Below are 14,836 nucleotides of genomic sequence, written 5' to 3' on the forward strand. Positions count from 1 at the left end.
CCCATTTCATTTCATTTTCTCAGAAAATGTGATGGTAGTTTAAAGGGATTAAAGTTTGTGGGAAGTTTTCTTGTTTTAATTCAAGTTGCTCACCATGTTGTTTGCCATAGCTTTACTTTTTCTGGTGTTTTCTAAATTGAACCCCTCATTTAATCATTTTCTCTCTTGCCAGCACCTTCTATGCATTTTCCTTGTAGCTTCTTACCACATCCTCTCTACATATTTAACCCTGGATTAACCCATCTGCTGTCTCTACTCTTTAAAAATATTTTCCATTTTAAATTGTGGTAAAATACACATACTTTTTTTTTTTTTTTTTTTTTTTTTTTTAGACTTGGGCTGGTGAGTACTGCTAAAAGGCATTTATGGAGACTGGTAGTATGAGAAGTTCTACTGCACTTACTGACCTTCTCAGCCATAGCTTGTCCTTGGGTCAACTTTCCCTGGTCCTCTGCCTAAGCTTTTGTACTTTATTTTCCTCCGTAAGCCACCTATCCTTCCCCACAACTGCCTTCGGGCAGATGGCCTTGATTCCTCTGTCACAGAGAACATGGAGGCTCTCTGCTGTTCACATCCTCAGTTTTCCATGCTCTTGTACATGCTTCTTCTCTGTCTTCACCTTCTGTCTCCCAGGTTCAGAGGAGAAGTGCCTAGTTCTCACCCAGGTTAATCTCTCTCCCGGAGTTTTTGTGGTATCTTCCCATCCCTGTGGGATGTTATTCTAACATTTCCTCTCATCTACTCATCCACCTGCACGTTTTGTCATTCTTTACTTTTCCTTCATGCTTAAGTTATTCCCATCTTAAACACAGACAAACGAACAAACAAAAAAACAAAAGGACTTTTCTCTGTGCCATATTATCTTTTAGTTTGACCCTATGTTTTTTTTCTTGATACACAACTGTGTACCTTGAAAGAATAGTCTGCAGCCCTTGCCTTCCCATGTAGATTTTCCATTCTTTGGGCTGTTAGGCTTCCATTTCCACTATTCCATTGAAGGTGCTTTATGAAAGTCGCTGGTTCCCTAGTTGCCAAATCTCATAACCTCTCTAGGCCTCATTTTACTTGATGTTTCAAAGACAGTTAATGCTGACCACTTCCTTCATGAAAACTTCCTTTGTTTTTTGGGATATTACTGTCCTAATTTTCTTACCTCTAGTAAATTCCTTCTTACTCTCCTCTTTTGCCCCTCTTTCTCTGCCCACCTCTTCAATGCTCATACTCTCTGACTCTTACCTCCCTCCCTCTCAGTAGTCTCATTCATCTGCACGGATTTCATTATGTATACGGAGGTGATTCTGAAATCTGAATCTTCCCCATAAATCCCTGTTTTGAGACCAGATCCATATAACATAGTCCTCATAACAGGCCTAGAAAATAGTAATGTTTTTCACATTTATGGGTGAGGAAATTGAGGCTAAGGGATATTTGTAACCCATTTGAGATCAAGCAGTCAGTGGAAGAGGCAGGACTTGAAGTTCTTTCTAAAATTAGGTGTTTATAATATGCCATTAATCAAACATCTCCACCCGGCTGACAGATGTATTAAATATATCGTATCCCATACCAAATGCCATCCTATAACTGTTCTCACTACACCGCCCCCCACCCCCCCCAAAAAAAAAGAACACCAAGAGAGAGAATTTGGAAACCTATATTATCAATCTCCGTGAATGGCATTCTTTCTTCCAGTTATCCAAGCCAGAATGTATATTGGGAATTGACATAGACTTCCTCCTGTCAGTCCATCTTACAGAACTGTCTGGCCCAAGGGAGCATCAATTCCTTGGTATTCTCTTTTTTTTAACATGACTTGTAATCATTCCCTCCTTTTTACTTCTGCTGCTGTCATAATTGAGAACTTCATATCGACCTGGATTGCTATTACAGTTACATTGCTTCCCATTGTCAAGCCATTGCTTCCCAAGTTATGTGAGCCAAAGAATCAAGGTTGTTTTTTAATTTTTAACCTGTTGCATAAATTTTGTAGCATTTAAAAAATGAATCATTTTTTAATGATAAAAGACATCATTAAAAAAGACATGCAAATTATAAGCTTCATTTTTTAAATGATTAAATTTGGCAGACATAAAATTGACAGATTGCTATAAAACTTTTTTTTTTAACATTTATTTATTTTTGTTATAGAGAGAGGAGGAGAGGAGTGGGAGGGGAGGGGCAGAGAGAGAGGGAGACACAAAATCCGAAGTAGGCTCCAGGCTCTGAGCTGTCAGCACAGAGCCCGACGCGGGGCTCGAACTCACAAACCACAAGATCATGACCTGAGCCAAAGTCGGACGCTCAACCAACTGAATGACCCAGGCGCCCCAGATTGCTATAAAACTTTTTAAATATTAGTTGTCCACATGTATCCTGTCACAGGTAGATAACAGTTTGTGGATTGACACTGATTCACAGACAACATAGAAGAGCACCAGTTCATGGTATCTAATGAAAAGAAATGTCTTCAGTTTTCTTAGATTATTACCACATGGGCCTACATTGTTTAAAACTGAAAAATTTCAACTAGGACATTCTTTGTTTTCGCTTATACATAGCATGTATATGTGGATTTAAGAGGTTTTAGAAAATTTCCTGTTTCTATAGGATTCCTTCTTCCTATACAAATAACATCCCATTAGAGCAATGAGTAATCATGTTACATTGTATACAATTTAAGGTTAAGATCGAAGTACTGACGAAAGAATCCAAAGCAACATTTTCTTGGGGCGCCTGGGTGGCTCAGTCGGTTAAGCGTCCAACTTCAGTTCAGGTCATGATCTCGAGGTCCGTGAGTTCGAGCCCCGCGTCGGGCTCTGGGCTGATGGCTCAGAGCCTGGAGCCTGCTTCCGATTCTGTGTCTCCCTCTCTCTCTGCCCCTCCCCCGTTCATGCTCTGTCTCTCTCTGTCTCAAAAATAAATAAAACGTTAAAAAAAAAATTAAAAAAAAATAAAAAAAAACAAAGCAACATTTTCTTAAATGGGCTTGAAGTACAATCTTCATGGGTTACCTATTAACAAGAGTGATTTCCCCTGGTTTGGTGTATTTAACTTGATACTGTACACATATGCAAAAGTCTGCCACCAATGTGCAGTAAATTATACCAGAGGAGGTGATGTATTCCATTTCTAAAAGATTAAAATTCTACACAAGTATTAATCTTCATGGGTGATAAATAATAAAAGTAACTTATTTGGATTTGGCAGATGTCTGACAATCCCTATCAAAAGATTTGAAGTAAATGAAATGCAAACAGGAGATGCTAAAATGGTTACACAGTAGAATACCCCTGGGCTTTAAACAAGGCTTTGCTGAGGAATCAAAACACATAAAAAACAAAGTTCTAAGGGGGTATGGATTCAGGAATGGGTGTGCTCTAAATATAACTGAGATTATACCTAGAATTAGTTTAGAAATTCATTAAATAAAACCATACTGTGGAGACCTCATTGTTGTCTACATCACATCTCACACAGAACAAAACACATGGGCAAATGCTAAGACAACATACTTTTCTCTTATGAGGTTAAAAAAAAAACAAAGTCAGTAAAAGCCTTTTAGACATCTTGAAAAAGCAAATTAAGCAACTACTCTTCAGCATATGCCAGGACTAAAAACTAACACAGAAAATTTCTAACCATTACGAGTTCATTAAGAGTTAAAAAAAAATTAAGTTCAACTATAGCAATATTTGCTCTGATAATGAAGTAGATGATGCCCAAACACAACCATCAGAACAAAACAAAACTTTGTCATGAGAAGTAGGGGCACTATCTGACGTTTAAGAGATTAAATTCCTAAAGCGGTATGTTATATAATCACTCTTCTTCCATTTCTAGGTCATTCACAGGAGGTGGAAAAATGGCAGCTTGCTAAACCCACACCTAGAATGTAATCAAAAGTTTTATTCAAAGAAAAATTTTTTTAAAGTTTATTTATTTTGAGAGAGAGAGCATGGGCGTGAATGGGGCAGGGGCAGAGAGAGAGGGGGGGGATCCCAAGTGGCTCCACACTGTCAGCACACAGCTGGACATGGGACTTGACCTCAGGGACCATGAGCTGAAATCAAGAGTTGGGTGCTTAACCAACTGACCCACCCAGGTGCCCCGGGAAATTAGTATTTAGTCTCAGCTGCCTTTGTTTGTTACTAGCCTGCTTATTTAGCTTTCTTATTTCATGACTGTGGTATACTTTTATTTATGCTTAAGTTTCTAATGGATGATAAAAGAAAATTATAAGCATCTTATTTAATTCAGTAGCTCCATGATGGAAATAAGCCTTAGTGTTAAAAGAATTCTTAGTTTAAATGTGGTTTTGCTTGTAGACATTTTATTATGAGATTTTTTTTTTCTAACTCTGCCTTGTCCTTGTGTTTTGGTTGTTTAGATCTGCTTCAGCTTCCCAGGAATATGATTGAAAACAGCATGTTTGAGGAAGAACCAGATGTGGTGGATTTAGCCAAAGAGCCCTGTTTACATCCTCTAGAGCCTGATGAGGTGGAATATGAGCCCCGGGGTTCAAGACTGCTGGTGCGGGGTCTTGGTGAGCATGAGATGGATGAGGACGAAGAGGATTATGAGTCATCTGCAAAACTGCTGGGCATGTCCTTCATGAACAGAAGCTCAGGCTTTCGGAACAGTGCAACTGGCTACAGGCCGAGCCCAGATGGGACTTGTTCGGTACCCTCTGCGAGGACCATGGCGATCTGTGTTTTTCTTATTGTGGTTGCCGTTTCTATAATCATGGTGATTTATTTACTACCCAGATGTACTTTTACCAAAGAAGGCTGCCATAAAAAAAACCAATCAATGGGACTAATTCAGCCAGTTGCGACAAATGGAAAGTTGTTTCCGTGGGCCCAAGTCAGGCTTCCCACCGCCATTATGCCACTACGCTATGAACTTAACCTACACCCAAACCTAACCTCGATGACATTCAGGGGTTCTGTGACAATTTCACTTCAGGCTCTTCAGGCCACGTGGAATATCGTTCTTCACAGTACAGGCCATAATATTTCAAGAGTGACCTTTATGTCAGCAGTTTCAAGCCAAGAAAAACAAGTTGAGGTCTTGGAATACCCATTTCATGAACAAATTGCAATTGTTGCCCCTGAAGCTCTTCTTGAAGGGCACAATTATACCTTGAAGATAGAGTATTCGGCAAATATATCTACTTCTTACTGTGGGTTCTATGGAATCTCCTATACAGATGAAAGTAATGAGAAAAAGTATGTAGACCTCTTAAATGGTTCTACTTCTTTGCTCTGTGAAGACTTCTTTAATGTGGATTCCTTTGCCCATACCAGATAAGTTAACTGGAATTTTTTTTTAATTTAGAAGGTTATGTGCAAAATAGAATGGTGATTTGGAAGCATCTACTATTTCTTTTTTAGTCAAAGCCTTGAGCACCTATCATGCTCATATATGTCATATATTATGTTAGGAGTGGGATATGCTGATGGAAGGAAATTGATAAAGATTTTTATCAGTTACATTCTCTATCACCACAACTTAAGTTATTTTGAGCTTTTCGTATCTTAGATGAATGTAGTTTTCAGTCCCTTAACAATATCTCAATGGGAATCAAAGAAGAAAAGAAGAGTATGGATAATTCTTTAAGATCTATTTTCCTAATGTGCAGAACTTTTAGGGGGTGCTTATTGAGATGGAGAAAGAGGGCAGGAAGAACTGTTGTATGCTTACATATATCATTTTTAGTGTCCTTAATATTTGCTGTTCATTAAAAAAAGTCACTCTATTTTGGATTTCTGATGGAATTTAAAAAAATCTAGGACAGACTTAATTTAGTTTAAAAAAAGTGACTTAAAAGTATTCTCGCTATTTATGTATTTTACACTTTAATCTTAGTATTCATAGAATGTTTCTGGAATTTGAGTTTCTGGAAAGATGCAGTGCGCACTGTATACAGGTTATTCATAAGTAGCAATAATACCATTTCTCTGGTGTACACAAAGTCCTTAATAGATGTGCTTAATTTTGCTGGCGCATTCCCTCATATTACTTTGTATACCAGTTTGTGAATTACTGAAGCTGGCCATTTGGCAAATGTATGTTTATGTATTGAGAAAAATAGAAATGAATATTTTAAATCTAAAGGAACTTGTTTGATCCTTCTTAAATGAAGAAAGAAAAAACAAGATCTGTACAGCTATTCAGATAAATAATTTTTTTCTCGGGGTGCCTGGGTGGCTCAGTCGGTTAAGTGACCGACTTCAGCTCAGGTCTTGATCTCACAGTTCGTGAGTTTGAGCCCTGCATTGGGCTCTGTGCTGACAGCTCAGAGCCTGGAGCCTGCTTCGGATTCTGTGTCTCCCTCTCTCTCTGACCCTCCCCTGTTCATGCTCTCTCTCTGTGTCTAAAAAACAAAAATAAACATTAAAAACAAATTTTAAAAAATAATAATTTTTTTCTCTTTGCCTTTACTTAAAAAATGGCATGCTGGCTCTTGCATGAGATCTAACGTTAAAAGCAAATTTGTAATTATACTGGCAGCCCATGGCTTCTTGGCTTTACTTCTCCTTTTATAATCTTCATCAGCTCTAAGAATTAGAGGATATACGTAAAAACAATGCAAACACACCTTTAAGACAAATCCAGTAGTCACCTCTTTGAATCATTATTGCTCTTGGAGTCCCTTGAGTCTACTCCTACTGTATAATGGAAGGAATAAATGTATGACAAAGAAAGCTGATTTTGGGTATAGTCACTTGTTGACTCTTGCCATGGGCTAGATTGAGTTGTGGAAAATTCTAGAAAAATAGAGAAGACAATCCCTTAAAAATAAAAAATAGAATGCTTTTAACAAGTGTTTTTAAAATGTTTATTTATTTATTTTTGAGACAGAGGAGAGAGAGAGAAAGTGTGAGCTGGGGAGGGGCAGAGAGAGTGAGAGAGAGAATCCCAAGCATGCCCCACACTGTCATTGTAGAGCCCGACATGGGACTCTGTCTCACAAACCATGAGATCATGACCAGAGCTGAAATCAAGAGTTGGATACTTAACTGACGGAGCCACCCAGGTGCCCCAGCAAGTGTTTTTAAATCTATTAAAACAAATTAGTTTGTAAAACTCTGCTGTTACAGAAAGTATATAAATCTGTTAACCTGACTGCTTCAGCCAAATGAGTGTCCCACATAATTATATATCTTCATGGAAGATAAATTTGAGAAGATTATTTATGCCTTTCAAGGTGTCTGAAAACTTGAATTCAAAACAATTTTTTGCCTTTCTCCAAATTTTGCATAGTTTTGCATAGTTCTGTTAGAGAAATTTTTTGTACCCCCTCCACCAAGTATAATAAGAATAATTAAATAAGTAGATAAAAGAATTAAGGATATATTCCTTATTGATAGGGAAATCAGAGTATATGTAAATATCAACCATGTATTTGTGGTAAGGGAACTTTACCTACGTTATTTAAGAGGGGAAATGGCCAGTGACCTTGGAGTTTAGTCTAGAAGTTGTTGATGATATACTTAAGATTCTAGATAATAAACTGATGCTGAAAGAACTAATAAACAATTTAGGATAGGGATGTGTTTTCTTTGTCCTTCAGTCTCTCAATGCCTTTTTTTGAACACTTCAAGCATCTTCTTAACTGGCTTCTAATCTTGTCACTGCTTTCCCCTCCTCTTGCCACCATCTTCCACATTGCTGCTAGACTCATACTTCTAGAGTACAGATCTAACCATATTGGTCTTTGGTTTGAGAGCCTTCACACTTCCTCTTTTCTGATAAGATTTAGTTCAAGATTCTTCCAGCTCTGGCCCTTGTTTTATCTCATAGCCCTCACCTGCTACAATAAGCTTCATGTGCACTTTCCTGAATTCCAGTGATAATAATAGCCCATATTTACTGAGAACTCAAGTGCTAGAAACTGTTTGAAGCATTTTATATGTTTAATCTTTTATCCTGTCAAACCCATTAAGAGGTGGATATTAATATTTTATTCATTTTACAGATAAAAAAGCAGAGCATAAATAATATGGTTATCAGGTAGGAGGGGGGAACTCAAACTCAAACTCATTTTAACCCCATTCTTAACCCCACTATGATGTACTGCCTCCCTAGTTCACACTACCCATTGTTCATTTATTTACCTATTGTTATTCCCAGTGGTTAGAATTCTCTTATGTGAAGCCTGGCTAATTCATGATTGTCTTCAGCACTACTGGAGGTAGTGCTCAAACTGCAGCTAATATTTCTGAAAGCAAAGGAAGTCACTAATGAAAGAATAAGCTTCAAGGTATTCAGCATAGATAAGATAGATTATAAGTATCCTCAAGCAGCAGCCTTCTCAAAGAGACTTATGTAAAATAGTTAATAGTGCATCTCTTTCAAAAATAACTTAAGATTGTCTTTGCCTCAGAACATTATGATCCAGTTTTTATCCAAAGTGATCGTCTAAATAGACTTTTTATATGAATGGTATAGATATCATTAAACTTTATCCCCTGGTCTCTTGTGGCCCTCTTTCACAATTTTCTATTAACTAGGTAAGAATTGGGGAATGGAGTGAAGAAATTGAATATTAGCAACATAGCATGTTTAAATTGTTTCATATATGTTGATTGCTATCTTTCATGTAGTTTACTCGATAGAAACAGTTATTTTGGCAAATTCTTATCAGGAAAACACAATATTGAGTGTGGATAAGGAGTTATGACTGTCTAGCATTTATAATAAACATCTATGTTGGCAATTGTGGCATACAAGTAGTTTTTATTTGGAATAGTCTTATTTGATTCTAACAAGACCCCTAGGTGTTTGGCAGAGGATCCTACTCAGTCCTAATTTAATAAATAAGGAGGGCGCGGGGTGGCTTAGTAGGTTAAGGGTCCAACTTCAGCTCAGGTCATCATGATCTTGCGGTCTGTGAGTTTGAGCCTTCCATCGGGCTCTGTGCTGACAGCTCAGAGCCTGGAGCCTGCTTTGGATTCTGTGTCTCCCTCTCTCTCTCCCTCCCTCCCTCACTCACACTCTGTCTCTGTCTCTCAGAAATGACTAAATGTCAAAAATATTTTTTTTAAATAAGGAAATTGAGGTGTGTATTACTGATTTGCCTGAACTCCTATGGCTGGTAAAGTGCAGGGTCTGGGTCTTCTTACTTCAAATCCCACACTCTTTTCTGTCTGTCTTTTAAAAGTGGAAACTAAGCCCTAAGCAAGCTAGGCCATCTTGTCCAGGGTGGTGGTTGTATATGTGCCATATTGACCAGTACCTGAAATATGCACAACAGGGCCACACTTGCCCTGATTATTCTATGGCCATGTTTGGATGATTTCCCCAATGCAGATCTGTTTTATTCCTCTGTTTAATTAGAAATCTGATTTTCTCCTCTTTTTTTATGCTTTTCTCTCAGTTTTTTAAAAAGTTTATTTGTGTATTTATTTTGAGAGAGAAAGAGAGCATGTGTAAGTGGGGTAGGGGCAGAGAGAGAGGGAGAGAGAGAATCCCAAGCAGACTCTGCACTTTCAGCGCAGAGCCAGATGTGGGACTCAAGTTCACTAACAGTGAGATTATGACCTGAGCCTAAATCAAGAGTCAGACGCTTACCTGACTGAGCCACCCAGGCACCCTCTCCCAACTTTTAATGTAAGACTTCCATATGAGTTAAATTCTCGAATGTTATTGCTGTTCTGTAGGAGAGGGAGGAAGTTTTTTTTATTCATTTCTGAAAAGCTTGAAGGAAACAAACATACTATTGAGTAGCTAGTTTTTTTAGTCTTCATGAAAGTTTAAGTAGTAAGTTTAAGGTTTAATGTTGTGAAGCCAGGGTCTGTACAGGTGATTAATGGCAATTAATGACCACCCTTCATAGTGATCATCCATCTGAAACCTTTTTAAGACCAGTTGTAGGCTACCTTTGTGGCTTCATCTCCAGCCATCTTGGACAGCCACCTCCTGTCCCTGAGTATCCATCACTGTCTTTCCTTGTGCTTTCCACTCTTTCTAGAGTATACTTTCTTCCCTTCTCTACCTTTTCAAATATTCTTCATTTTTTAAAATTCTCTTCAAAAGTTTGTCACCAGTTTCCATATAGTATCTCAACTGCCAGTCAGAATTTGTTTCCTATCCTTTATTTCCACTGCTTTGTTTTCAATATTAATGACATGATTTGCAGCCTGCAGGTTTCTGTTCATCATATAACCTAGGTCTCTCCCAGTTGATTGCAGATCCTTTGATGACTGGGATTATACCATGTTTATCTTAGTATCACTAGTACTTGGCAGGATACCTTGAATAGTAGGTGCTCAATAACTATTGGATGAATTTGCATTTGTTTTAGGTACTTTGCAGCAACTCAGTTTGAACCCCTGGCAGCAAGATCTGCTTTTCCTTGTTTTGATGAACCAGGATTTAAAGCCACATTTATCATCAGGATCATAAGGGATGAGCAATATACTGCTTTATCAAATATGCCTAAGGTACTGTTCTGTTCCTTAATGTAAAATCCTTGAGTGGGTCTCTTTCTTTGTTATAAATATTTGAATTCCTCTTTGTGATACTGTTGAGAATGAGTAAAATCATGTATATTCTTATCCTTTCTTAAAATACTTAAATAGAAGTTAAAATATATGTTAGAATTAATTGAGAAGTCAGCTCAAGGAGCACTTGAAGAAAGAGTAAGGCCTGCTCAATATGCAATGTGTGGGCAGGAAATATGAAGTATGTGCTGTATATGAAAGGTATGCAAATACTAATACTATATGAACTAGTACTAAAAATCACAGTGATGTTTTCTGAGACTTGATGAATTTGCTGTTCTAAATAGTGGTGCATGATAATGTTGAATCATGATTGACCTTGGTGTTTTATTGGTTATTGAAAAATCAGTATTCTAACGTGGAGGCTTAATAAGAACGTGAACCTCTTTCTTGGATGTAAATTCTGTGTGGGAGGCAATGGGGACAAAACCAAGCAGAATTGTTTTTATGCTAGACAGAACTTAGGGTTGTTTTTTTTTTTTTCATGACACCCGAGTGGCCATGTGGAATCTGATGGGAGCCTCTCAGAACCCATGTGGCTAGGGGAGAGGAGTAGCCACGTCTAACAGACTGTGGAGTCAACCTTTGTAGGCAGGCGAGGATGTGATCTGTCCTTCAATAGGGACATCACTTCAGCAGCTCCAGTCCTAGCCCTACTCTTCACCTTAATCTTCCTCTAAAAGAGGTGAGATGCCTACTTGCCTAGTATCCCCAAACATATCTTAATTCATGGTCAGAAAATCTTGGAAGGCTTCTCTAATCTTGTGTCTACTACATACTGCATAGTGACTTACCACCTTTGATCCCACTAAGCCTTCTTGGGGTCATCACCATGGTACTTTAATTTTTTTTTTTTAATGTTTATTTTTGAGACAGAGACAGAGCATGAGTGGGGGAGGGGCAGAGAGAGAGAGGGAGACACAGAATCCGAAGCAGGCTCCAGTCTCTGAGCTGCCAGCACAGATCCCAATCAGGTCATGATCTCACAAACCGTGAGATCATGACCTGAGCCAAAGTTGGACGCTCAACCGACTGAGCCACCCAGGGCACCCCAACATGGTACTTTAAAAGCTGTTTCAGATCTTTCAGAGGAATATTCTAACTGTAGCTCCTTCTTCTGTGTTTGTAGCAGTAGAGTGGAACGCTCCTATGTCATAAGGAAGGATTTTGGTTTTGATGGTATTTTAAAAGGAAGAAACAGAACCACTGTTATTTACCTTCTCTAAGTTATGTTTATTTAAAACCGTCTTTTGAAACTAAAAATTCCTTAAAGATTTTCACTGTATTCAGTGTATTTTTTCTTTTTTCTTTTAGAGAGAGAGAGAGAGAGCAAGCAGGGGAGAGAGCCAGAGAGAGGGAGGGAGAGAGAGAGGGAGAGAGAGAATCTTAAGCAGGCTCCACGCTTACTGCCAAGCCTGACACAGGGCTCTATCCCACAACCCTAAGGTCATGACCTGAGGTGAGATCAAGAGTTGGATGCTCAACCAACTGAACTACCCAGGCACCCCTACTCAGTATATTTTCATGATAAGCGATGACAGAACAGAATGAGAGGAAGGGTCATTCTCTGTTTGGAGAAAGAGTCATGTTCTCTTATGCTGAGAAATTAAAATATGTCAACATCTTCACTACTCATTTCGTATTTGAATTTTTAATTTCTTAGTTTATTAAGTCATTTATTACCATAATTACAGAACTGTTATCATTTCCCATTGCTTGTAGAATTCATCAATCATTATGGAAGATGGACTTGTTCAGGATGAGTTTTCTGAGAGTGTGAAAATGAGCACTTACCTGGTTGCATTCATTGTTGGGGAGATGAAGAACCTGAGTCAGGACGTAAATGGAACCCTGGTATGTTGTTTTGGTAATTGTCTCAAAAGCTTGTTTCACAAGAGGTTAAAAGGAATTCTTTGATGATTTCTGGAAATGGAAAACAAGCTTTTGGATCACAACTCTGACATTTTATGCCAGAAATGTTACTTTTTGCTTATATTTAGTTTTGTTAATTGAATACCTAAAAGTCAATAATATTCAAGTTTCTTTAATTATGTTTCTAAAAGAGAATTCCAGTAAGACAATATATGTATAACAAAGATTCTATAACTGTGCTGTACAATATGGTGGTTATTGGCTTTATGTGGTTTTTAACATTTAAATTAATTAAAATTAGATGACAGCATCATGGTTGAATAAGGTATCCCTCATTCATGTCCTCCCATGCCAGCAACAATAATTTGACATCCAGCCATGGACAAAAATGCCTTTGTGGAAGCTGTGGGATCCAGCACTGAATGCCAAATGACCTGGGAGGCCTCTTTTGCACCTATGCATCAGGTACTAGGCATACAGACCTTGGTCCTGGCTGTGGGCCCTGTGAAACATCTCTTAGCCCTCTTGGCTATGGTGTGGGAGCCCCTGAAAATACTGTCTTAGACAGTAACACCTGGAGAAAATAGCCTTTGTGGAAGTCCACATTTCTAGCCAAAAAGTTCAGCACTCCGTTGGAGAAAAAAAGAAATACAAGTTTGGATGCATTGGTGAGGGCAGTTAGATAAGACTGGAGGAGGTGACTGCCATGTCAAATGTGAAGACATTAACACAAAACTTCAAAGAACATGAAAAGTCCAGAAAATATGACAACACCAAAGGATCACAAACATCTTCCAGTAAACAATCTCAAAGACATGGAGATCTGCAATTTTCCCATTAAAGAACTCAAAATAACTGTTTTAAGGAAACTTAATGAACTACAAGAAAACACAAAAAGACAATTCAGTGGAATCAAGAAGCAGTACATGAACAAAATGAGAAGTTTTAACAAAGAAATCATAAAAAGAAACTAAAGAAATTCAGGGGCTGAAAAATACAATAAATGGAATGAAAAAAAAGAGCACTAAAGAACATCAACATCAGAATGGATCAAGCAGACGAAGAATTTGTGAGTTAGAAGACAGGAAAGTTGGTATTATCCATCCAGAGAACAAATAAAAATGTAAGAAAAGAATGAAGCAAGCCTATGTGATTTATGGGACACCATCAAAGAAACAATTTGTGAATTACTGGAGTTCCAGAAGAAGAACAGAGGAAGAAGGGGGCAGAAAGCTTATTCAAAGAAGTAATGGCTGACAGCTACCCAAATGTGGGGAGAAATTTGAATAATCAAGTTCATGAAACTCACAAGTTACTGAACAAACGGCTTGAAGAGGTTTCTTCTGAGACATGTTATAGTAAAACTGTCAAAAATCAGAGAATCTTAAAAGCAGCAAAAGGAAAGAAGATTGTAACTTACAAGGGATAAGTCTGTCAGTGTATTCCTCAGCAGAAACCTTAGCAACCAGAAGGGAGTCAGATGAATTAAAGTGCTGAAAGAAACAACTGCCAATCAAAAAATACTCTTGCCTGACAAGGTTTTCCTACAGAAATGAAGGAGAGATAAAGACTTTCCTAGACAAAAGTTGAGGGAGTTCTTTACCCCCTTAAAAAATGCTGAAAGGAGTGCTTCCAGGTGAAATGAAAGGACACTAATTAGTAATATGAAAATATGTGAAAATACACAACACAGTGGTAAAGGTAAGTATATAGCCAAATTCAGAATACTCTTAATACTCTAATATGGTGGTGTATGCATCCTGTAGAATGCATAAAAAGCAGTTCCAAGAGTGATGTTTAAAGCAGTAAATGCCTATATTAAGAAAAAAGAAAGATCTCAAATAAACAACCCGACCTTATACCTCAAGGAAATCAAAAAAGAACAAACTAAACCCAAAGTTAGCAGAAGGAAGGAAATAACAAAGATGAGAGCAGAAATAAGTAAGAGAGAGGAACACCTGGGCGGCTCAGTGAGTTAAGCCTCCAACTCTTGGTTTTATTTCAAGTCATGAGGTCATAGTTTTTGAGTTTGAGCCCGTGCTGGGTACTGCACTGACAGCTCAGATTCTGCTTGGAATTCTCTCTCCCTCTCTACCCCGCCTTCATTCGTGCCCCCCTCTCTCCAAAATAAACTTGAAAAATTAAAAAAAAAATAAAAGATACCAGGAAAAACAATAGAAAATATCAATGAAACTAGAGCTGGGTTTTGTTTTGTTTTGAAAGATAAACAACGATAACAGACCTTTAGCTGGACTAAGAAAAAGTAAGAGTCAAATCAGAAATGAAAGAGACAATTCTGTTGCACAGAAATATAAAGGAACATAAGAGACTACTATGAACAATTATAGGCCAACAAATTGGGTAACCTAGAAGAAATTGATAAATTCCTAGAAACATACAACCTAGCAAGAATGAATCATGAAGACATTAAAAAATCTGATCAATATTGAGTAAAG

General features: G+C 37.9%; 1 protein-coding gene across 4 annotated transcripts in view; it reads left to right on the forward strand.

Moving 5' to 3' along the window:
- Positions 1-14,836, forward strand: part of LNPEP (leucyl and cystinyl aminopeptidase) — a 102,098-nt gene that overhangs the window by 30,824 nt on the left and 56,438 nt on the right. For all 4 annotated transcript variants that reach the window (XR_007461316.1, XR_007461315.1, XM_049647636.1 and 1 more), the window contains exons 2-4: positions 4,388-5,228; positions 10,310-10,448; positions 12,231-12,362. Coding sequence is in view for 2 of the 4 variants with exons in the window: in XM_049647636.1 (XP_049503593.1) it covers positions 4,388-5,228; positions 10,310-10,448; positions 12,231-12,362 (1,112 nt within the window). In the remaining 2 variants the exon portion in view is untranslated. The remainder of the gene's footprint in view (positions 1-4,387; positions 5,229-10,309; positions 10,449-12,230; positions 12,363-14,836) is intronic.

Source organism: Panthera uncia (assembly GCF_023721935.1).
Source record: "Panthera uncia isolate 11264 chromosome A1 unlocalized genomic scaffold, Puncia_PCG_1.0 HiC_scaffold_17, whole genome shotgun sequence".
In the NCBI taxonomy this organism is placed as follows: domain Eukaryota; kingdom Metazoa; phylum Chordata; class Mammalia; order Carnivora; family Felidae; genus Panthera; species Panthera uncia.